At 45.0% G+C, this 24,917-nt stretch overlaps 1 protein-coding gene across 1 annotated transcript in view; it reads right to left on the bottom strand.

The window, feature by feature from the left end:
- LOC311135171 (cadherin-13-like) overlaps window positions 1-24,917 on the bottom strand; it is a 352,167-nt gene that overhangs the window by 303,553 nt on the left and 23,697 nt on the right. Inside the window, exon 2 of the mRNA XM_084169093.1 lies at window positions 2,228-2,380. Within this exon, the coding sequence (XP_084025219.1) occupies window positions 2,228-2,380 (153 nt within the window). The remainder of the gene's footprint in view (window positions 1-2,227; window positions 2,381-24,917) is intronic.

The following is a 24,917-nucleotide window of genomic DNA, read 5'->3' as shown; positions in this document are numbered from 1 at the left end:
GTCCGTGCTTTAAACTTCTGTTTTCATTTGTTGTTGTTTACATGAGCCTGTGTTTATTTGTATGAGCACATTCGATTGTGAATGAGTAAAATTGTTCTTCATTTCCGTATATGGTGGTAGCAACTGAATAGCAGTAAGTCAATGATTTGGGTAAGCAGCAGAATCTGCAAATACAATTACTATATTAATACAGCGGTTATAAACTAAGAATCATGGGAAGTTGCTCATCCTGTCTCCTCATCGTCTGTTGTCTGTGTTGTTCTTCTATACAGTATCTCTCTCCCTCCTTCTCTCACCTCTGAACATTGTCTGAGTATTTCATATCAGTGTGCTGGAAAGCTTGTGGATGTTTCCTTCCTCACTCTTCAGACCATTAACAATACAATGTGTCAGTCTAGAACAATCAACAGTCCTGTTTACAATAGAGATTAATAAATAAATAATAAATAAATAAATAACAACATCCTGTTAGAGACTCCCTCCTGAAAGAGAGAGAGAGAGAGAGAGAGAGAGAGAGAGAGAGAGAGAGAGAGAGAGAGAGAGAGAGAGAGAGAGAGAGAGAGAGAGAGAGAGAGAGAGAGAGAGAGAGAGAGAGAGAGAGAGAGAGAGAGAAGAGAGAGAGAGAGAGAGAGAGAGAGAGAGAGAGAGAGAGAGAGAGAGATGAGAGAGAGAGAGAGAGAGAGAGAGAGAGAGAGAGAGAGAGAGAGAGAGAGAGGAGCCTGTGATTGCTGCTGTGAGATGGCTGAATTAGCAGCCATATAATTATCCCTGATGTGATGCTACTGGGGGATTAGCTGGAAATTCAGTTATTCTGCCCTGATACAACGAAATTAGGTGAAGAGTGCTTAAACGCTGAAGCCACTGTGTGTCTGTCTCTGTCTCTGTCTCTGTGTGTGTGTGTGTATGTGTTAGGGAAAAGTCAGGTGAAAGCCCCAAACTTTGCATCTGTGTGATTAATGCAACAGTTAGCGTGGCCCTCCAGTAGCACAATGTGTTATTAGTGGACCAGGCAGGCTCTAAACCATAGCAGCCCAGAGCAGGGAGGCAACGGATTATCATAATGCTGCCTCTCCTGGGAATCAATCCATGACTCATTTCCAAATTTCTGAATTCATTTGGGCAGTGCATTGGTAGCAGACCAAGGGGCTGAGAGAGTAATTACATGCCATCCTTGTAGCAATGTTTTCTCTGGATCTAATGTGACTAACAGTGCAACATCCAGCACCAAGCCTGTAATGGCAGGCCATGAACGTAAGCAACTAAAAACAAACAGCACCTTCCAATGTAAGAGTCAACACCCACACAATTTGTTAAACCACTGATACGTCATAACTTGAACCTTAAAAACAGACAACCAGACAACTCCTCAGACACTCACGCAGGTGGACGCAGTCACACTCCTTAATCGAAATCTACATTTAACTCAAGAGAAATGGCAGTGGTTTAAAGACTTGCCTAGTAAAATAAATGTTAAATAAAATACATTTTTAAAAATGATGCGTGCATGCTTGCCAGTGGGGACTGAGATTGGAGGTTGTGTGTGTGTGTGTGTGTGCATGTATGTATGTGCTTGCTTGCATATGTGTGTAGCTGGGAAGAGCTGAGGAGAGAGATGTAAATGTCAAGTGCTTGGCTGTGTCTCTGCTTTGATCCCACCTGGACCTGCTGTCTCCCTCTGCCCCTCTCTCAGAAGCCTGCTCCTTCCCTCTACTTCACCACCACTCAAACACCCCAAACACTTATGTTTAGCCACACACTCCATTGACAGTCATTAAAAAAGCATAGTCTCATCTACAAACTTGCACTCAACTCCTAGACTTGTGTCTATCACTGCAAGTGGGATACAATCAATTGTGTGTGACTTGAAGAAAGAATCACTCTCTTTTGCAAGGAAATGCTTTGGTCGGGAAGACACCCCAGAGGCATTAGAATAAACTAGATTCTAGCAGTCTTCTTATATCTCTTTTATTACAAACCTCCAACTTGTGACTGATATCATCAAGTCACCCATGAGAGAATCTGAGTCCATTTTCTCTCAGACAGATTCTGCCAGATATATGCACAGCCTAGATCTGGAATCAAAGTCTGCAGTTGAAACCCAAACACCTCTACTATCTCTCTCATGTTATGTTTTAGACATATTTTGTTGTACATTAACGAATAAAAGCATCAGGAGATGGAATCAAAATGTCTGTCTTTCTTTCGGATGTGTGAGGTATGTACTCACCGTGTAGGAGCTGATGGCCTCTCTGTCCAGCTCTTGGCTGACGGACACCTCTCCGGTCACCCTGTTGATGGTGAACACCCCCTTGGGGTCCTGGTCAGCTCCTGACCCAGTCATATGGAAGATGTGGTCATCCTCCATGCCCGGCGACATCACCTGGAGTCACACACAACACAACACAACAAGTAGTCATTAGCAAACTGTCAATATTATATCATAACTGGCTGTATTTCTCCCACTGAAAATATGAATGATGTATTCATTACATATTGTATGTGTCAAATAAGGCAAAATCTTCCAAGCAAATGTTCTATTAACATCAAAACATGATTGATTTCAGTTAAGTGTGTGTATCAACACAACCATTCAGATGAGAACATGGTTTGGCCAGATGTGTGATCAGATGTGTAATTGACATGTAACCAGATGTGTAACCAGATGTGTAATCCGATGTGTACTCACAATAAGCTAGAAAAGGCAGCAACATCCACAGGTCCCAGCAGAAGGAGGCAGGTTAGAGGCAAAAGAGATCATAGGATGTTAGATTCACACTGCACTGCACACTCACATGCCCATGCAAGGCTGTACATGTCAAACCCAGACTGGTTTGACATGTAAAACCAGTGCTTACAGACTGGTCCCAGAACTGTTTGTGCTGTACAACCAACTCATATGGCGGTTGTCATGCCAAACACCGTAGGTGTTGGCAAGACGATACAAACAGATCTGGGACCAGGCCACAGTGTTTATGATACTATATGCAGGGGTGAAAGTATAATTAATTGATTCCTGGTACGGGACCTCCTATATGTGCACACACTTTTTTGATGGGCCTAATCATAGAATGACATATAGAATCCCTATTAATTCAATAGCACCTCCGTGGGCCTAGTCGTAAAGATTTGTCATTTAACTTTTAAAATGTATTACTTTTTATTGTGGCATAAACACAACCAGTCATGATGTTTCATCTGTTTGTCAAACAATCACTTCAAAGGGCTCCTTTACTAGGCTACCTGCGCACGTTCATCCACTCGCAACATATTTCCATCCTCCAAACAGTGGTGAATGGAAAGAGGCCTCTGTTACACAAAACATAAAAAAGTGTAATGACATTAGGCGATTGTCATTAGGCCAGAATTTTTGCGTCCACTGCTGTCCACGCGCGTCTCTGTGTCGGCCACTCATCTATGCCTTGGTTAAAATGTCTGTTTTCGTCTAACCACATCACATTTTGGAGCGTAGGCTATAACATATGTGTTCAAGTTAATTCGCAAATGTTTCATGCCTCTGACATGCGGTAATGATAAAAAGCGGTGTAATAGCCTACAGCTTTCTTGACCTTTTGTTTTAATTATTGTGAAAGGCTCATGTTTTACAGGTACGGCATACCCCCACTATTTAAAGTATTTTTGCCGGAACGCCGTACCTGACCGCCTTACTTTCACCCCAGACTACGTGTGTCACACCCTGATCTGTCTCACCTGTCTTTGTGCTTGTCTCCACCCCCCTCCAGGTGTCACCCATCTTCCCTATTATCCCCAGGGTATTTATACCTGTGTTCTCTGTTTGTGTGCTACCAGTTCGTCTTGTCAAGCCTACCAGCGGTTTTCCAGTACTTCTGTTTTTTCTCTAGTTCCTGTTTTCCCGGTTTTGACCATTCTGCCTGCCCTGAACCTGAGCCTGCCTGCCGTTCTGTACCTTTTGGACTGTTCTGGATTACTGACCTCTGCCTGCCCTTGACATGTCGTTTGTCTGCCCCCCTGTTTTTGTATTAAACTTTTGTTACTTCGAAACTGACTGCATCTGGGTCTTCTCCTGAGCCGTGATAGTATGAATTGGCCACAGACCAACAGAGAACACAGGTACAGTGCAAAAGTATTGGCGTTTTCCATATTTTGTTGCATTTCAACCTGTAATTTAAATGGATTTTTAGTGAAATGAAAAAAAAAACTTTTTTCAAGAAATTCTAAAAAAATAAATGCATATGTATTCACCCCCTTTGCTATGAAGTCACATAATTAGTTAAATAATGTCCACCTGTGTGCAATCTAAGTGTCAGATGATCTGTCACATGATCTCAGTACATATACACCTGTTCTGAAAGGCCCCAGAGTCTGCAACACCACCAAGCAAGGGGCACCACCAAGCAATCGGCACCATGAAGACCAAGGAGCTCTCCAAAAAGGTCAGGGACAAAGTTGTGGAGAAGTACAGATCAGGGTTGGGTTATAAAAAAATATCAGAAACTTTGAACATCCCTCGGAGCACCATTAAATCCATTATTAAAAAATTGAAAGAATATGGCACCACAACAAACCTGCCAAGAGAGGGCCGCCCACCAAAACTCACGGACAAGGCAAGGAGGGCATTAATCAGAGAGGCAACAAAGAGACCAAAGATAACCCTGAAGAGCTGCAAAGCTCCACAGCGGAGATTGGAGTATCTGTCCATAGGACCACTTTAAGCCATACACTCCACAGAGCTGGGCTTTACGGAAGAGTGGCCAGAAAAAAGCCATTGTTAAAGAAAAAATAAGCAAACACGTTTGGTGTTCGCCAAAAGGCATGTGGGAGACTCCCCAAACATATGGAAGAAGGTACTCTGGTCAGATGAGACTAAAATTGAGCTTTTGGCCATGAAGGAAAACACTACGTCTGGCGCAAACCCAACACCTCTCGTCACCCCGAGAACACCATCATGGTGGTGGCAGCATCATGCTGTGGGGATGTTTTTCATCGGCAGGGACTGGGAATCTGGTCAGAATTGAAGGAATGATGGATGGCGCTAAATAAAGGAAAATTATTGAGGGAAACCTGTTTCAGTCTTTCAGAGATTTGAGACTGAGACAGAGGTTCACTTTCCAGCAGGACAATGACCTTAAGCATACTGCTAAAGTAACACTTGAGTGGTTTAAGGGGAAACATTTAAATGTCTTGGAATGGCCTAGTCAAACCCCAGACCTCAATCCAATTGAGAATCTGTGGTATGACTTAAAGATTGCTGTACACCAGCGGAACCCATCCAACTTGAAGGAGCTGGAGCAGTTTTGCCATGAAGAATGGGCAAAAATCCCAGTGGCTAGATGTGCCAAGCTTATAGAGACATACCCCAAGACACTTGCAGCTGTAATTGCTGCAAAAGGTGGCATTACAAAGCATTACGTTTTCTGTTTTTTTGTCTTATTTCTTGTTTGTTTCACAATAAAACATATTTTGCATCTTCAAAGTGGTAGGCATGTTGTGTAAATCAAATAATACAACCCCCCCCCAAAAAATCATTTTAATTGCAGGTTGTAAGGCAACAAAATAGGAAAAATGCCAAGGGAGGTGAATACTTTTGCAAGCCACTGTATAAATACACTAGGGATAATGGGGAAGATGGGCAACACCTGGAGGGGGGTGGAGACAAGTACAAAGACAGGTGAAACAGATCAGGGTGTGACAATATGAGGATTTACACTATATTAAAATATATGTTATGTCCTTCAAACTTTTACTGCAGGGTGTTAAGTCAGGGTCACACAGAGTGTTTCTTGGTAGTCTTAAACAAATCTACTTTGAAACAAAAGTATACACCTCACACATGGTTATGGTCTTAAAAAAAGAAGCCACCTGTACCATGTCAGATATAGAGTTGAAATGTATTCAATTTTGAGTTTGCATCCCAATATCAAATTTTATCTACATCATAGAAGACTGAAATATAACAATACCGTTTGACACAGAAATACCGGATTTACAGCATTTTTCTTAAAATAATGTTTATTAATTATGAAATTATGAAAAATATTAATAACATTCCACCCATGAAGTCACTAGAAGGTGATTTGATCATTTGACTGCAGGAAAGGGCTACAGAAAAGTTATGGGTAGGTAATTAGTTAGTTTCAAACAGATCCAATTGATGTAATGCTGTTTGACATTTTTCCCAAAAGAGCATTGATGTCCTTTAGCCAACTGACGATGCCTGTAGAATGTAGAACATACAGTGGGGAGAACAAGTATTTGATACACTGCCGATTTTGCAGGTTTTCCTACTTACAAAGCATGTAGAGGTCTGTAATTTTTATTATAGGTACATTTCAACAATGAGAGACGGAATCTAAAACAAAAATCCAGAAAATTGTATATATATTGTATAATTTTTAAGTAATTAATTTGCATTTTATTGCATGACATAAGTATTTGATCACCTACCAACCAGTAAGAATTCCGGCTCTCACAGACCTGTTAGTTTTTCTTTAAGAAGCCCTCCTGTTCTCCACTCATTACCTGTATTAACCTGCACCTGTTTGAACTCGTTAACTATATAACTATATAAAAGACACCTGTCCACACACTCAATCAAACAGACTCCAACCTCTCCACAATGGCCAAGACCAGAGAGCTGTGTAAGGACATCAGGGATAAAATTGTAGACCTGCACAAGGCTGGGATGGGCTACAGGACAATAGGCAAGCAGCTTGGTGAGAAGGCAACAACTGTTGGCACAATTATTAGAAAATGGAAGAAGTTCAAGATGACGGTCAATCACCCTCGGTCTGGGGCTCCATGCAAGATCTCACCTCGTGGGGCATCAATGATCATGAGGAAGGTGAGGGATCAGCCCAGAACTACACGGCAGGACCTGGTCAATGACCTGAAGAGAGCTGGGACCACAGTCTCAAAGAAAACCATTAGTAACACACTACGCCGTCATGCAGCGCACGCAAAGTCCCCCTGCTCAAGCCAGCACATGTCCAGGCCCGTCTGAAGTTTGCCAATGACCATCTGGATGATCCAGAGGAGGAATGGGAGAAGGTAATGTGGTCTGATGAGACAAAAATATAGTTTTTTGGTCTAAACTCCACTCGCCATGTTTGGAGGAAGAAGAAGGATGAGTACAACCCCAAGAACACCATCCCAACCGTGAAGCATGGAGGTGGAAACATCATTCCTTGGGGATGCTTTTCTGCAAAGAGGACAGGACGACTGCACCGTATTGAGGTTGAGGATGGATGGGGCCATGTATCGTGAGATCTTGGCCAACAACCTCCTTCCCTCAGTAAGAGCATTGAAGATGGGTCGTGGCTGGGTCTTCCAGCATGACAACGACCCAAAACACACAGCCAGGGCAACTAAGGAGTGGCTCCGTATGAAGCATCTCAAGGTCCTGGAGTGGCCTAGCCAGTCTCCAGACCTGAACCCAATAGAAAATCTTTGGAGGGAGCTGAAAGTCCGTATTGCCCAGCGACAGCCCCGAAACCTGAAGGATCTGGAGAAGGTCTGTATGGAGGAGTAGGCCAAAATCCCTGCTGCAGTGTGTGCAAACCTGGTCAAGACCTACAGGAAACATATGATCTCTGTAATTGCAAACAAAGGTTTCTGTACCAAATATTAAGTTCTACTTTTCTGATGTATCAAATACTTATGTCATGCAATAAAATGCAAATTAATTACTTAAAAATCATACAATGTGATTTTCTGGATTTTTGTTTTAGATTCCGTCTCTCACAGTTGAAGTGTACCTATGATAAAAAGTACAGACCTCTACATGCTTTGTAAGTAGGAAAACCTGCAAAATTGGCAGTGTATCAAATACTTGTTCTCCCCACTGTATGTTATCCTAATCCATGAGCAACACAGCATATATGTACTGTGTATTTACAGTAAAACATGGGGCTGTTTAAGGTCCTTTTGGAAGGACTACACACAGAGTTTACTTGGAGAATCAGTATATTCACACACAGCTGCAGAATAGCCAATTTGAATACAACCATTCAGTACCAGCTACATTATACTCTCACAATGGACTATGCACTCTCAAAAAAGACCTGCATTTATTTAAGGACAAACAAACACAGCGCATACAGCGAAGGAAAAAAGTATTTGATCCCCTGCTGATTTTGTACGTTTGCCCACTGACAAAGAAATTATCAGTCTATAATTTTAATGGTAGGTTTATTTGAACAGTGAGAGACAGAATAACAACAAAAAAATCCAGAAAAATGCATGTCAAAAATGTTATAAATTGATTTGCATTTTAATGAGGGAAATAAGTATTTGACCCCCTCTCAATCAGAAAGATTTCTGGCTCCCAGGTGTATTTTATACAGGTAACGAGCTGAGATTAGGAGCAGACTCTTAAAGGGAGTGCTCCTAATCTCAGCTTGTTACCTGTATAAAAGATATCTGTCCACAGAAGCAATCAATCAATCAGATTCCAAACTTTCTACCATGGCCAAGACCAAAGAGCTCTCCAAGGATGTCAGGGACAAGATTGTAGACCTACACAAGGCTGGAATGGGCTACAAGACCATTGCCAAGCAGCTTGGTGAGAAGGTGACAACAGTTGGTGCGATTATTCGCAAATGGAAGAAACACAAAAGTACTGTCAATCTCCCTCGGCCTGGGGCTCCATGCAAGATCTCACCTCGTGGAGTTGCAATGATCATGAGAACGGTGAGGAATCAGCCCAGAACTACACAGGAAGATCTTGTCAATGATCTCAAGGCAGCTGGGACCATAGTCACCAAGAAAACAATTGGTAACACACTACGCCGTGAAGGACTGAAATCCTGCAGCGCCCGCAAGGTCGCCCTGCTCAAGAAAGCACATATACATGCCCGTCTGAAGTTTGCCATTGACCATCTGAATGATTCAGAGGAGAACTGCGTGAAAGTGTTGTGGTCAGATGAGACCAAAATGGAGCTCTTTGGCATCAACTCAACTCGCCGTGTTTGGAGGAGGAGGAATGCTGCCTATGACCCCAAGAACACCATCCCCACCGTCAAACATCGAGGTGGAAACATTATGCTTTGGGGGTGTTTTTCTGCTAAGGGGACAGGACAACTTCACTGCATCAAAGGGACGATGGACAGGGCCATGTACTGTCAAATCTTGGGTGAGAACCTCCTTCCCTCAGCCAGGGCATTGAAAATGGGTCGTGGATGGGTATTCCAGCATGACAATGACCCGAAACACACGGCCAAGGCAACAAAGGAGTGGCTCAAGAAGAAGCACATTAAGGTCCTGGAGTGGCCTAGTCAGGCTCCAGACCTTAATCCCATAGAAAATCTGTGGAGGGAGTTGAAGGTTCAAGTTGCCAAATGTCAGCCTCGAAACCTTAATGACTTGGAGAAGATCTGCAAAGAGGAGTGGGACAAAATCCCTCCTGAGATGTGTGCAAACCTGGTTGCCAACTAGAGTTCAATGTGTCAAATCGGAGGGCCTGTTCTCTGGTCCTCTGGCTGTCTCTATGGGGGTGCCACAGGGTTCAATTCTCGGGCCGACTCTATTCTCTGTGTATATCAATGACGTCGCTCTTGCTGCTGGTGACGCTCGGATCCACCTCTATGCGGACAACACCATTTTGTATACAGCTGGCCGCAAACCTGGTGGCCAACTACAAGAAAGATCTGACCTCTGTGATTGCCAACAAGGGTTTTGCCACCAAGTACTAAGTCATGTTTTGCAGAGGGGACAAATACTTATTTCCCTCATTAAAATGCAAATCAATTTAAAACATTTTTGACATGTGTTTTTCTGGATTTTTTTGTTGTTATTCTGTCTCTCACTGTTCAAATAAACCTACCATTAAAATTATAGACTGATCATGTCTTTGTCATTGGGCAAACTTACAAAATCAGCAGGGGATCAAATACTTTTTTCCCTCACTGTAGATGTAGGTACAACTGTAGTTTTTATTTGTGTACAAGGATGAAAGGCAACATTTCAAGGTCATCTGTTGTCCCCGTATACACATTGTGCTAATCTAATGGTGGGGTTTGCTTTTTAGAGCCATTGACATCCAGGGTCATTACTGCTCTTAGAGGAAATCCAACTGGGCTCATTTAACCCCTGCACCAAATCTGTAGCTTGCTTCAGCACTACCTAGAGGAAAGGATAGGAACAATGGTTTGCTGACTTCTACAGGTTTCAGAGATTACAAACAATAGATCAGCTTTCAATTGTACTGCCTTCTGGAGTTAGTCCAGGGGGTGACGGTTAAAGGAGGTCTTTATACGTGTGTTTGTTCTCAGAGCAGACAGCACTCTATTCCCTGTCTCACTGTCTCTATGGCAATGACCACAACTTTAACTACTCATACAGCCACATCATTATTTAGACAATGCAAGCAAACTGCCTCTTTCAGGGGCATTTCCATGTCATCAAACAGTCTATGGCCCCTACTAGGGCTGTTGCAGTCACTGTATTACTGCCACACCGGTAGTCATGAGTCATCACCACAGTAAAATTCCACCTGAACGTCGAGTCACTGTAATCTTCTCTTATGCGCTCTGGACATGTTTTAATAGTACCCAACTCGCTAATGATCATCGGGTCACTAATGGCCTGGTACTCAGCGCTCTATTGTCCCTCTAACCACACTGGCATCCTGCAAATGCAATCGAAAATCACATTAAACACTTATAATCAAAATAGTATCATGCTTTTAAAACTCCACTGTGATCGATCCATTTGAAGAAAGAAGTTCAACAACAGGTTGAAACTGAGTGGAAAACATGGTCGTTGTGGATATTGTTCCAAAGCCTAACACATCGAAATGGACAGCGCTTTCTAAGGTGACGATTTATTCAAAACACCCATACTATTAGAGCTTATGCATATGCATAGGCCTATATATGAGCACAAGCCTGAAAAAAAAAGCCTACCACATATTTCACACAGTAGAAAAAAACAGCTATGTCTTTGGTACATAATTGGTATAGACTATATTATAAATTAAACACATTCTAGTAATCGCCTTTGAGGGTGGACTGTATTATTATGCATACTGGATGGACAGGTTACCTTATGCTACACTCCAAACGTTCTATCTATGAGTCTGGTAGAGAACATATAGGCCTAGGCAATTGTCACGGTTTCGGCCGAGGCAGCTCCTCCTCCTTGTTCGGGCAGGTTTCGCCGGTCGTCGTCTCCGGAGTACTAGCTGCCACCGCTCTATGTTTTCTGTTTGACTAGTTTTGTCTGTTAGCCACACCTGTCTTGTGTTATGTCTAATTAAGCACCCTATTTAGTTTCCTTGTTGTTAGTGTAGTGTTGTGTGTAATTGTTTCGTGTTAGGTGTCATTTCGTACCTGTGTTTGGTACGCCTCTACTGTATTGCTTACTTCTCGGTTGAGAAGAGTTTTGCGCGCCTGTTTATGCGCGCTTGTAATTTACGCCTGTGTGCGTTTTGCCTCTGGCTGTTTTTGGATTATTGCCTCGCACTTTCCAGTAAAGATTATTGGACTATCAATCTGCTTCTGCACCTGATTCCACACCACACCATTTCTACACGGCCCTGACAGAATTACACACCACTTCGATGGAATCAGCAGGAGCACAAGTCGACAGCGTGGAGGACCGTCTCCAGGGACAGGAACATCGCATCAATCGGATCGGGCACGCGTTGGAGGGCGTCATGGACACTCTTCGGCGCTGGGAGATCAGCGGTGTTCCCACAGCCCCACCGGTCGCTCCATCACCACCAGAGAACCTGCCTACTCATCCACCGGAACCCAGTGGGATTCGGCTCTCGCTCCCGAGGGCGTACGACGGCTCCGCTGCCGGGTGTCAGGGTTTCCTTTTGCAAGTGGAGCTCTACCTGGCCACTATACACCCGGCGCCCTCGGGATACGAGAGCGTTTCCGCCCTCATCTCCTGTCTCACCGGCAAGGCGTTGGAGTGGGCCAACGCCGAATGGAGGGGAATAGACTCCGCCACAGTCACCTATGCGGAGTTCTCCCGCCGCTTTCGTGCGGTCTTTGACCATCCACCAGAGGGAAGAGCGGCGGGGGAACGTCTATTCCACCTCCGACAGGGGATGAGGAGCGCTCAAGAATTCGCACTGGAGTTCCGGACTCTAGCGGCTGACGCGGGGTGGAATGAGAGGGCCCTCATAGACCATTTTAGGTGTAGCCTTAGGGAGGACGTCCGCAGGGAGTTAGCGTGTAGGGACGCTACTTTAACTTTTGACCAGCTTGTGGACATGGCTATTCGTCTGGACAACCTACTCACGACCCGCGGGCGTCCCAGATGGGGGCCTCCCATTCCACCCTCCAGCACCTCCGAGCCGAGTCCGATGGAGCTCGGAGGGGCTGGCGCTAGAACGAAAAGAGGAAGGAACCCGAGGGGAGCAGTCTCCTGCACCAAGTGTGGCCGCGGAGGGCACACCGCGGCTAGGTGCTGGGGAGGGTTCCCTGAGGAGGGAGATGGCAGGCCATACAGTGGGGAGTTCTCCCAGGTGAGTAGGCGCCCTACTTACCCAGAGCTTTCTGTCGTCCACTTTACATTACCTGTTTGTTTTCCACAGGTTGCACCTCGTTCCCAGCATAAGGCGCTAGTCGATTCAGGCGCAGCTGGGAATTTTATAGATCGTAAATTCTGTGTTAAGTTAGGGATTCCCCTCCTTCCAGTCGATAAGCCTTTCCCCGTACATGCCTTAGATAGTCGTCCGTTAGGATCTGGGTGGATTGGGGAGCTCACAGCGCCACTTAGGATGATGACGCAGGGGGGTCATGAGGAGATGATTCAACTCTATCTGATTGACTCTCCTGCGTATCCGGTGGTACTGGGGCTTCCCTGGTTGACTACCCATGATCCTACTATTTCGTGGCGAGAGAAGGGTCTTAAAGGGTGGTCTGCTCAGTGTGAGGGGTTATGTCTGGGTGTTTCCGTAGGGGCGACCTCGGTGGAAAGTCCGAACCAGATGTCCGCACTGCACATTCCTCCTGAGTATGAGGATTTGGCACTCGTGTTTAGTAAAACCCGAGCGGCACGATTGCCACCTCATAGACAGGGGGATTGTGCGATAGACCTCCAGACAGGAGCCGCGCTTCCGCGGAGCCATGTGTATCCTTTGTCACAGGAGGAGAAAAGGGGCAATGGAAACTTACATTGCCGAGTCTCTGAGACAGGGATACATACGGACCTCTACTTCTCCCGCGTCCTCGAGCTTCTTTTTTGTGAAGAAGAAGGATGGAGGTCTGCGTCCGTGTATTGACTACCGCGGTCTCAATCAGGTGACTGTTAAATATAGTTATCCACTTCCGCTGATTGGGACTATGACGGAGTCATTGCACGGGGCACGGTTCTTCACAAAATTGGACCTCAGGAGCGCATATAATTTGGTGCGCATTAGGGAGGGCGATGAGTGGAAGACAGCATTTAGTACTACCTCCGGCCATTACGAGTATCTCGTCATGCCATATGGGTTAATGAATGCTCCAACAGTCTTCCAATCGTTTGTAGATGAAATTTTCCGGGACATGCAGGCGCAGGGAGTGGTGGTGTACATCGATGATATTCTGGTGTACAGCCCTACTCGGGCCGAGCATGTAGCCCTGGTGCGCAGGGTATTGAGGAGACTGTTGGAGCATGACCTGTATGTCAAGGCTGAGAAATGCCTGTTCTTCCAGGAGTCAGTTTCCTTTTTGGGTTACCAGTTGTCTGCGTCAGGGGTGAGAATGGAGGTGGACCGAGTGTCCGCCGTGCGTAATTGGCAAACCCCAACGACGGTTAAAGAGGTACAGCGGTTTTTGGGTTTTGCGAATTACTACCGGAGGTTTATCCGGGGTTTTGGACAGGTGGCAGCTCCCATTACGTCTCTTCTGAAGGGGGGTCCGGTGCGCTTGCAGTGGTCGGCTGAGGCGGACAGGGCTTTTGGGAGACTGAAGGACCTGTTTACCTCGGCTCCGGTGTTGGCGCACCCGGATCCCACTTTACCGTTTCAAGTTGAGGTAGACGCGTCCGAGGCCGGTATTGGGGCCGTTCTATCTCAACGCTCGGGTACACCACCTAAGCTCCGCCCCTGTGCTTTTTATTCTAAGAAGCTCAGTCCGGCGGAGCGGAATTATGACGTAGGGGACAGGGAGCTGTTAGCCGTAGTCCAGGCCCTAAAGGTGTGGAGGCATTGGCTTGAGGGGGCTCAGCACCCTTTCCTTATTCTGACCGATCACCGTAACCTGGAATATATTCGGGCCGCTAGGAGACTAAATCCTCGCCAGGCTCGATGGACTATGTTTCTCGCCCGGTTTGTGTTTAAGATCACTTACATCCCTGGGTCCCAGAACGGGAAGGCAGATGCTCTGTCCCGCCGGTATGACGCGGAGGAGAGGTGCGTGGAGTCCATTCCCATACTACCGGAGTCGTGTCTGGTGGCACCGGTGGTGTGGGAGGTCGATGCGGAGATCGAGCGGGCGTTACGTACCGACCCTAGTCCTCCACAGTGTCCGGTGGGTCGGACGTACGTCCCGCTCGAGGTCCGGGATCGGTTGATTTATTGGGCTCACACGTTGCCCTCCTCTGGACATCCGGGTATTGGCCGGACGGTGCACTGCCTTAGTATGAAGTACTGGTGGCCAACATTAGCCAGGGATGTGAGGGTTTATGTCTCCTCCTGCTCAATATGTGCCCAGTGTAAGGCACCCAGACATTTGCCCAGGGGTAAATTACAGCCCCTGCCCGTTCCACAGCGACCCTGGTCTCATCTATCGGTGGATTTTGTTACCGATCTTCCCTCCTCTCAGGGGAATACCACCATCCTGGTCGTTGTGGATCGGTTCTCTAAGGCCTGTCGTCTCCTTCCCATGCCGGGTCTTCCTACTGCCCTACAGACCGCTGAGGCTCTATTTACTCACGTCTTCCGGCATTACGGGGTACCCGAGGATATAGTGTCTGATCGAGGCCCCCAGTTTACCTCCAGAGTCTGGAGAGCATTTATGGAACGTTTGGGGGTCTCGGTGAGCCTTACCTCGGGTTACCACCCGGAGAGCAATGGGCAGGTCGAAAGAGTCAACCAGGATGTGGGTAGGTTTCTGAGGTCATATTGTCAGGACCGGCCGGAGGAGTGGGCGAGATATGTGCCCTGGGCCGAGATGGCACAGAACTCTCTCCGCCACTCCTCCACTAGACTAACCCATTTTCAGTGTGTCTTAGGGTATCAGCCGGTTCTGGCACCGTGGCATGAGAGCCAGATCGAGGCCCCCGCTGTGGATGAGTGGGTAGGGCGCTCGGAGGAGACGTGGAACGCTGCTCATGTCCATCTGCAGCGTGCCATACGTCGACAAAAGACGAGCGCCGACCTACGCCGCAGTGAGGGGCCAGTGTACGCACCTGGAGATCGAGTCTGGCTCTCAACCCGAAACCTACCCCTCCGCCTGCCCTGCCGGAAGCTGGGTCGGCGGTTTGTGGGGCCTTTTAAAGTCCTGAGGAGATTGAATGAGGTGTGTTACAGGTTAGAACTACCTATTGATTACAAGAATATTAACCCCTCATTCCATGTGTCTCTCCTCAGGCCGGTGGTAGCTGGTCCACTCCAGGACTTCGAGATTGAGGAGACTCCTCCGCCCCCGTTGGAGATCGAGGGGGCTCCGGCGTACACTGTTCGGACCATCCTGGATTCCAGACGCCGGATGGGGGGTCTCCAATATCTCGTGGAGTGGGAGGGGTACGGTCCGGAGGAGCGGTGCTGGGTGCCGAGGAGGGATATTCTGGATCCGTCCCTGATGACCGAATTCCATCGTGGTCATCCTACGCGCCCGGCGCCGCGCCCTCCTGGGCGTCCCCGAGGCCGGAGTCGGCGCACGGCTGGAGCCGCGCGTCAAGGGGGGGGTACTGTCACGGTTTCGGCCGAGGCAGCTCCTCCTCCTTGTTCGGGAAGGTTTCGCCGGTCGTCGTCTCCGGAGTACTAGCTGCCACCGCTCTATGTTTTCTGTTTGACTAGTTTTGTCTGTTAGCCACACCTGTCTTGTGTTATGTCTAATTAAGCACCCTATTTAGTTTCCTTGTTGTTAGTGTAGTGTTGTGTGTAATTGTTTCGTGTTAGGTGTCATTTCGTACCTGTGTTTGGTACGCCTCTACTGTATTGCTTACTTCTCGGTTGAGAAGAGTTTTGCGCGCCTGTTTATGCGCGCTTGTAATTTACGCCTGTGTGCGTTTTGCCTCTGGCTGTTTTTGGATTATTGCCTCGCACTTTCCAGTAAAGATTATTGGACTATCAATCTGCTTCTGCACCTGATTCCACACCACACCATTTCTACACGGCCCTGACAGCAATGCTATTGGTTCATTGATTGTGCAGGGCGGCTTACAGAGTTAGCCTACAATTACAGTGAATTTGTACGTGCAGTGAGAGGCTGCATGCTCCTAAAAAAGTTGTTGATGTGTGGAGTGAAAGATAAGTGGCATACGGAATATTATAAGTGTTCTTATAAGCCCAGACATTTCTATATGCAATCCCATGTGGAAGCAGAGTTTTGATGGTTGCCACTAAAAAGTGGAGGATCCCAGCTGTTACTATACTTATTTCTCAGCTGCTCATATTAAGCACATGCTCCGCTATAAAACCGGAATAGCCTCCCCAGCATGATTGAAAAAGGAACTGTGGGAAAGCGGCCTCTATTCGCTATTCCAGTGCGTAAGGATGACATACATTTTTTCCCCTGACCCTGTTCCTGCCCATTTAATAATGGGCCATTCTAAATCTAAACTAATTTTACATATTATTAAAGACAATATTACATTGAGAATAGTTTGACGGGTGTAAATATGATCACTTGATGAGAGAACAGCGTTTGCAGCCTGAGGCTAGGAACAGAGCACAAGCTTTTTTTGCAACTTTCTCAAATCATCAATAGCCTATAGTCGCATCATGCAGCCCATATATGTTTGGATTTCTAAGACATTCTAAAGTTTGTCTCATTCACAACTACAGTTGCCAAATAACTCTAAATCTAGCGTATAGGACTTGTTTCAAATGATCACTTTTACGCTCAACCTAGTCACTTCATATGCACATTCGCTCCAGAATGGAAAAAATACCCTTTATTTTTCATTCAGCTAAGTTCAATTATGTTCTTCTTAATATAAAATGATATAATATAAAATAATGGCACAGGACTTATAAGCATATCTTGTCTGCTAAATGAAGAAGCCTACAGCCTATGGCATGGCGCATAGCCAGATAACATACAGTAGGCCAACTCATATTCTGTTCTTCTGAAATATATTTTCTTCATATCATAATGTTTCTTTATACCTGCCTAAAATAAATAATGGATTTATTGTGATGGTGTACAGAATATACAATTGATTTATTAGACTTTCTTAAAAGTAGATGTTCCAAAGTGCATCAGCGGCTTGCATGATTGGAGGCCTGGAGATGGTAAACTTGTTGATGTTAATTAATGGTCATTTACCTACTGTAAGACCGGCAGTCATTTGCATAGCAATAACCGGCTGACAAAATGTCATGACCACCACAGTCCTAGCCTCTACCAACACTTAGAGGAGAAACACTCCTAAGAGAGGTCTTAAGAGTGCGTCTCCTTTCAGCACTCCACCAAGTTGCAGCCCAGTCCATCAGCTAACTGTCATGGCTCCCTCCGAAGCTGCCTCATCGCCTTGTTCGGGTTCGGCATTCGTCGTCATCTGCCTTCTAGCCACTGCCGCTCCTCTTTTCATCATTGCATTTGTTTTGTCTTGTTTTTCACATACACCTGGTACATATCCCCTCATCAGTCTCTGTATAATTATTCCCTCTGCTCCCCCATGTCTTTGTGTGTAATTGTTCCATGTGGAGGTGTCACTAGCTCGTGTTGAGCATTATGTTACTTTTATCGCTGGGTTATTCACCCGTGTTTTGTTTTCCCAGTACACATTTAAGTCTCACTGTATTTGGTTTACACATTGCTGTGGACTGCTGTATTGGCCAAATCAACCCTATTCTTTGATTCACATCTCCTGTGCCTGTCACGTCTCCTCCCGTTGCTGCCCTCCGGCGCTCTGATTTGCCGGTCTACTGAACCATCGGTCTGAGCGCACCACCTCGGCAACACCGGAATGGAAACCCAACGCACCCTAATCACCTCCAGCGCACCTGCATCTCATCATCTCATCATCACCCCTATTTAGCCCTGGACTGCTCTGTATGATGTTGTGTGTGATTGTTAAGTTTCGTGTCATTTACTCTATCTTTGTTATTTCTCTTGCTCATTGTTTAGTAAACCTTGACCTTGTTAATTCCTGAGTCTGCCTCTTCGTATACTCAGTACGCGTCACAGCGCCTGGCTCCGTCCTACTCACCTTGTTACACTAACCAGGGGCTTCATATATAAACGTTGCTTAATTTCTTTACTAAATATCTGCAAAAATATAAAGATGTATAAACTTGGAGCACGCCATACATACGCATGTTTCCTGTTATAAATCAGACCTGACATAAAACTGTGGGCAATTGAATGAATTTAAACCGCGTCTTGCTCTGCCTGAATAACCCCCATCCTTCACCTTTTATGGTGCTGTATATTTTGGAAGTATTGGAATTAGGTCATGACAGTAGGCTATCTAAAGGAAATAGCAGTTGCGAACTTGATCAAATGTCTTTGGAGGTGTTGGCAGAATGTTTTATTTGATATAATATAATAATATGCCATTTAGCAGACGCTTTTATCCAAAGCGACTTACAGTCATGCGTGCATTCATTATTTTATTTTTTGTGTATGGGTGGTCCCGGGGATCGAACCCACTACCTTGGCGTTACAAGCGCCGTGCTCTACCAGCTGAGCTACAGAGGACCACTGATACTTGCTGTATCTGACCATTTCTGAAAGACAAAATTAATTGCAAATTGTTGTTGACAATCTGTAAACAGATTGTTCGAATTCAAATGTTTCCATTTACTTATTCCCGAACCTAAATATGCTGCACTGCCCACGAATTCAGAATCATAGTCTACTTTCTCTCAAATGTTTTGCATACATTTGTTTACAACCCTGTTCGTGAGCATTTCTCCTTTGCCAAGATAATCCATCCACCTGACAGGTGTGGCATAACCAAGAAGCTGATTGAACAGAATTATTATTACACAGGTGCACCTTGTGCTGGGGACAATAAAAGGCCACTCTAAAATGTGCAGTTTTGTCACACAACACAATGCCACAGACGTCTCCAGTTTTGAGGGAGCGTGCAATTGGTATGCTGACTGTAGGAATGTCCACCAGAGCTTTTGCCAGAGAATTGAAATGTTCATTTCTCCACCATAAGCAGCCTCCAACTTCATTTTAGAGAATTTGGCAGTATGTCTAACCACCCTCACAGCCGCAGACCACATGTATGGCGTTGTGTGGGCAAGCGGTTTGCTGAGGTCAACGTTGTGAACAGAGTGTCCCAAGGTGGAGGTGGGGTTATGGTATGTGCAGGCATAAGATATGGACAACAAACACAATTGCATTGTATTGATGACAATTTGAATGCACAAAGATACCGTGACGAGATCCTTAGGCCCATTGTCGTGCCATTCATCTGCCGCCATCACCTCATGTTTCAGCATGATAATGCACGGCCCTATGTCGCAAGGATCTGTACACAATTCCTGGAAGCTGAAAATGTCCAAGTTCTTCTGGCCTGCATACTCCCCAGACATGTCACCCATAGAGCATGTTTGGGATGCTCTGGATCGACGTGTACAACAGCGTGTTCCAGTTCCAACCAATATCCAGCAACTTTGCACAGCCATTGAAGAGGAGTGGGACAAAATTCCACAGGCCACAATCAACAGCCTGATCAACCCTATGCCAAGGAGATGCGTCGCGCTGCATGAGGCAAATGGTGGTCACACCAGATACTGACTGTCACACCCTTACCTTTTTTTAAGGTATCTGTGACCAACAGATGCATATATGTATTCCCAGTCATGTGAAATCCATAGATTAGGGCCTAATGAATTTATTTCAATTGACTGATTTCCTTATATGAACTCTAACTGTAAATCTTTAAAATTGCTGCATGTTGCATTTATATTTTTGTTCTATACATTTACTACTGTGAAGTGGGTCCAATTAAATGAGAGATGGGACGAATGGTAGCCTATCCTAACTTGTTGTAGGCCTGTAGGCATTTCACGAGTATGAAACCATCACAGTCAGAAAAGGTGAGGAATTTATTATGCAATGATCATGGAAATGAAATAGGATATATTTCTTATTATTTAGGCTATTTCAGATTATTTTAGAAGGCAAAGACAAAATAAATAGATTTTCGCTCTTCTCTTGGTATTATATTTAGCTAGGTTACCAGTGTTTTTTCAACCTTTAGAAGCTGTGCATACGCATGGTCTAAAGTTTGCGGGAGGATAAGCACATTCACACGTCAAGTTCAGTTTTTATGAATACCAACTTCTGCGTCATATACAGTGCCTTTGGGAAGTATTCAGACCCCTTCTCTTTTTCAACATTTTGTTACGTTACAGCCTTATTCAAATTCATTTTTTAAAAATATATAATCCTCATCAATCTACACACAATACCTCATAATGACAAAGTGAAAACAGGTTTTTTGCAAATGTAAAAAAAATCAGAAACACCTTATTTACATAAGTATTCAGACCCTTTGCTATGAGACTCGAAATTGAGCTCAGGTGCATCCTGTTTTCATTGATCATCCTTGAGATGTTTCTACAACTTGATTGGAGTCCACATGTGGTAAATTAAATTGATTGGACATTTTTTTTTTTTTTTTTTTTTTTTTTTCACCTTTATTTAACGAGGTAAACCAGTTGAGAACAAGTTCTCATTTACAACTGCGACCTGGCCAAGATAAAGCAAAGCAGTGCGATAAAAACAACAACACAGAGTTACATATGGGGTAAAACAAAACAAAGTCAAAAATACAACAGAAATACATATAATATACAGTGTGCAAATTTAGCAAGTTATGGAGGTAAGGCAATAAAATAGGCTATAGTGCAAAATAATTACAATTTAGTATTAACACTGGAATGATGTGCAAGAGATGATGTGCAAATAGAGATACTGGGGTACAAATGAGCAAAATAAATAACAATATAGGGATGAGGTAGTTGGGCGGGCTAATTTCAGATGGGCTGTGTACAGGTGCAGTGATCGGTAAGGTGCTCTGACAACTGATGCTTGGAAAGGCACACAGCTGTCTATATAAGGTCCCAGAGTTGAAAGTGCATGTCAGAGCAAAAACTAAGCCATGAGGTCGAAGGTATTGTCCATAGAGCACTGAGACAGGATTGTGTTGAGGCACAGATCTGGGGAAGGGTACCAAAACATTTCTGCAGCATGGAAGGTCCCCAAGAGCACAGTGGCCTCCATCATTCTTAAATGGAAGAAGTTTGGAACCACCAAGACTCTGGCCGCCCTGCCAAACGGGCGGAGAAGGGCCTTGGTCAGGGAGGTGACCAAGAACCCGATGGTCACAGAGCTCTAGCGTTCCTCTGTGGAGATTGGAGAACCTTCCATAAGGACAACCATCTCTGCAGCACTCCACCAATCAGGCCTTTATGGTAGAGTGGCCAGACGGAAGCCACTCCTCAGTAAAAGGCACATGACAGTCCGCTTGGAGTTTGCCAAAAGGCACCTAAAGACTCTCAGACCATGAGAAACAAGATTATCTGGTCTGATGATACCAAGATTGAACTCTTTGGCCTGATGGCCAATAATCATGTCTGGAGGAAACCTGGCACCATCCCTACGGTGAAGCATGGTGGTGACAGAATCATGCTGTGGGGATGTTTATCAGCGGCAGGGACTGGGAGACTAGTCAGAATCGAGGCAAAGATGAACGGAGCAAAGTACAGAGAGATCCTTGATGAAAACCTGCTCCAGAGCTCTCAGGACCTCAGACTGGGGCGAAGGTTCACCTTTCGACAGGACAACAACCCTAAGCACAGAGCCAAGACAACGCAGGAGTGGCTTCGGAACAAGTCTCTGAATGTCCTTGAGCCCGGACTTGAACCTGATCGAACATCGCTGGAGAGACCTGAAAATAGCTGTGCAGCAACGCTCCCCTTCAAACCTGACAGAGCTTGAGATGATCTGCAGAGAAGAATGGGAGAAACTACCCAAATACAGGTGTGACAAGCTTGTAGCGTCATACCCAAGAAGACTTGAGGCTGTAATCGCTGCCAAAGGTGCTTCAACAAAGTACTGAGTAAAGGGTCTGAAAACGTATGTAAATATGATTTTTTCAGTTTTTTAAAATATAAATTAGCAAACACTTCTAAAAACCTGTTTTTGCTTTGTCATTATGGGATATTGTGTGTAGATTGATGAGGGGAAAAAATGATTTAATCAATTTTAGAATAAGGCTGTAACCTAACAAAGTGGAAAAAGTCAAGGGGTCTGAATACTTTCCGAAAGCACTTTCCGAAATATACAGTACCAGTCGAAAGTTTGGACACACCTACTCATTCAAGGGTTTTTCTTTATTTTTGCTATTTTCTACATTGTATAATAATAGTGAAGACATCAAAACTATGAAATAACACATATGGAATCATGTAGTAAACCAAAAAGTGTTAAACAAATCAAAATATATTTTATATTTGAGATTCTTCAAAAAGCCACCCTTTGCCTTGATGACAGCTTTGCACACTCTTGGCATTCTCTCAACCAGCTTCATGAGGTAGTCACCTGGAAGCATTTCAATTAACAGGTGTGCCTTGTTAAAAGTTAATTTGTGGAATTTATTTCCTACTTAATGCGTTTGAGCCAATCAGTTGTGTTGTGACAAGGTAGGGGTGGTACACAGAAGATAGCCCTATTTGGTAAAAGACCAAGTCCATATTATGGCAAGAACAGCTCAAATAAGCAAAGAGAAACGACAGTCCATCATTACTTTAAGAAATTAAGGTCAGTCAATACGGAACATTTCAAGAACTTTGAAAGTTTGTTCCAAGTGCAGTAGCATAAACCATCAAGCGCTATGATGAAACTGGCTCTCATGAGGACCACCACAGCAGAGGAAGACCCAGAGTTACCTCTGCTGTAGAGGATAAGTTAATTAGCGTTAACTTCACCACAGATTGCTTCCCAAATAAATTCTTCACAGAGTTCAAGTAACAGACTCATCTCAACATCAACTCTTCAGAGGAGACTACGTGAATCAGGCGTTCATGGTCAAATTGCTGCAAAGAAACCACTACTAAAGGACACCAATAATAGGAAGAGACTTGCTTGGGCCAAGAAACATGATCAATGGACATTAGACCGGTGGAAATATGTCCTTTGGTCTGATGAGTCCAAATTCGTGTCTTTGTGAGACGCAGAGTAGGTGAACAGATGATCTCCACATGTGTGGTTCCCAACATGAAGCATGGAGGAGGAGGTGTGATGGTGTGGGTTGCTTTGCTGGTGACACTGTCTGTGATTTATTTAGAATTCAAGGCACACTTAACCAGCATGGCTACCACAGCATTCTGCAGCAATACACCATCCCATCTGGTTTCCGCTTAGTGGGACTATCATTTGTTTTTCAACAGGACAATAACCCAAAACACACCTACAGGCTGTGTAAGGGCTATTTGACCAAGGAGAGTGATGGCGTGCTGCATCAGATGACCTCCACAATCACCCGACCTCAACCCAATTGAGAGGGTTTGGGATGAGTTGGACCGCAGACTGAAGGAAAAGCAGCACTCCAGAAAATTGTAAAAATAAAGAAAAACCGTTGACTGAGTAGGGGTGCCCAAACTTTCGACTGGTACTGTATATATTTCGTGCATACATTTATAAATGAGGCCCCTGAGCCGTATCTCGTAGGGCTGTGAATCATTGATGTTGGCCATTTTCATCATGAACTGTAGGCCTATAAGTCTTTGTGGATAAGTGTGTGCCATCTCCACCACCACTACAGATGCACAAGGAGCCATGCTCCACAGTTGTGGTAAATGGCCCCTCCACTCCTCCTTCACCACTCAGGGAGCGAGAAAGTCACGTCTAGTGAAAGAGTGTGTCAAGAGTTCCTGGGGACTGGGGCTAAAATGCAGCTTTTCTACTCTCACTTCACTTCACTTCAAATCAAATACAATTTATTTGTCACATGCGCCAAATACAACAGGTGTAGACTTTACCGTGAAATGTTTACTTACGAGCCCTTTCCCAACAATGCAGAGTTAAAAAGTAAGAACATTTGCAAATAAAAATAGAAAATAGTAATACAATAAATAACAATAACGAGGCTACAGTGAGGGAAAAAAGTATTTGATCCCCTGCTGATTTTGTACGTTTGCCCACTGACAAAGACATGATCAGTCTATAATTTTAATGGTTTTGGGTCATTGTCATGCTGGAATACCCATCCACGACCCATTTTCAATGCCCTGGCTGAGGGAAGGAGGTTCTCACTCAAGAATTGACGGTACATGGCCCCATCCATCGTCCCTTTGATGCGGTGAAGTTGTCCTGTCCCCTTAGCAGAAAAACACCCCCAAAGCATAATGTTTCCACCTCCATGTTTGACGGTGGGGATGGTGTTCTTGGGGTCATAGGCAGCATTCCTCCTCCTCCAAACACGGTGAATTGAGTTGATGCCAAAGAGCTCGATTTTGGTCTCATCTGACCACAACACCCAGTTCTCCTCTGAATCATTCAGATGTTCATTGGCAAACTTCAGACGGCCCTGTATATGTGCTTTCTTGAGCAGGGGGACCTTGCGGGCGCTGCAGGATTTCAGTCCTTCACGGCGTAGTGTGTTACCAATTGTTTTCTTGGTGACTATGGTCCCAGCTGCCTTGAGATCATTGACAAGATCCTTCCGCGTAGTTCTGGGCTGATTCCTCTCCGTTCTCATGATCATTGCAACTCCACGAGGTGAGATCTTGCATGGAGCCCCAGGCCGACGGAGACTGACAGTTATGTTGGGTTTCTTCCATTTGCGAATAATAGCACTAACTGTTGTCA

Source organism: Coregonus lavaretus (genome assembly GCF_964263955.1).
Source record: "Coregonus lavaretus genome assembly, chromosome: 9".
Lineage (NCBI taxonomy): Eukaryota > Metazoa > Chordata > Actinopteri > Salmoniformes > Salmonidae > Coregonus > Coregonus lavaretus.
Note: the sequence above shows the minus strand (reverse complement) of the source record. Positions and strands in the feature narration are given on the sequence as shown.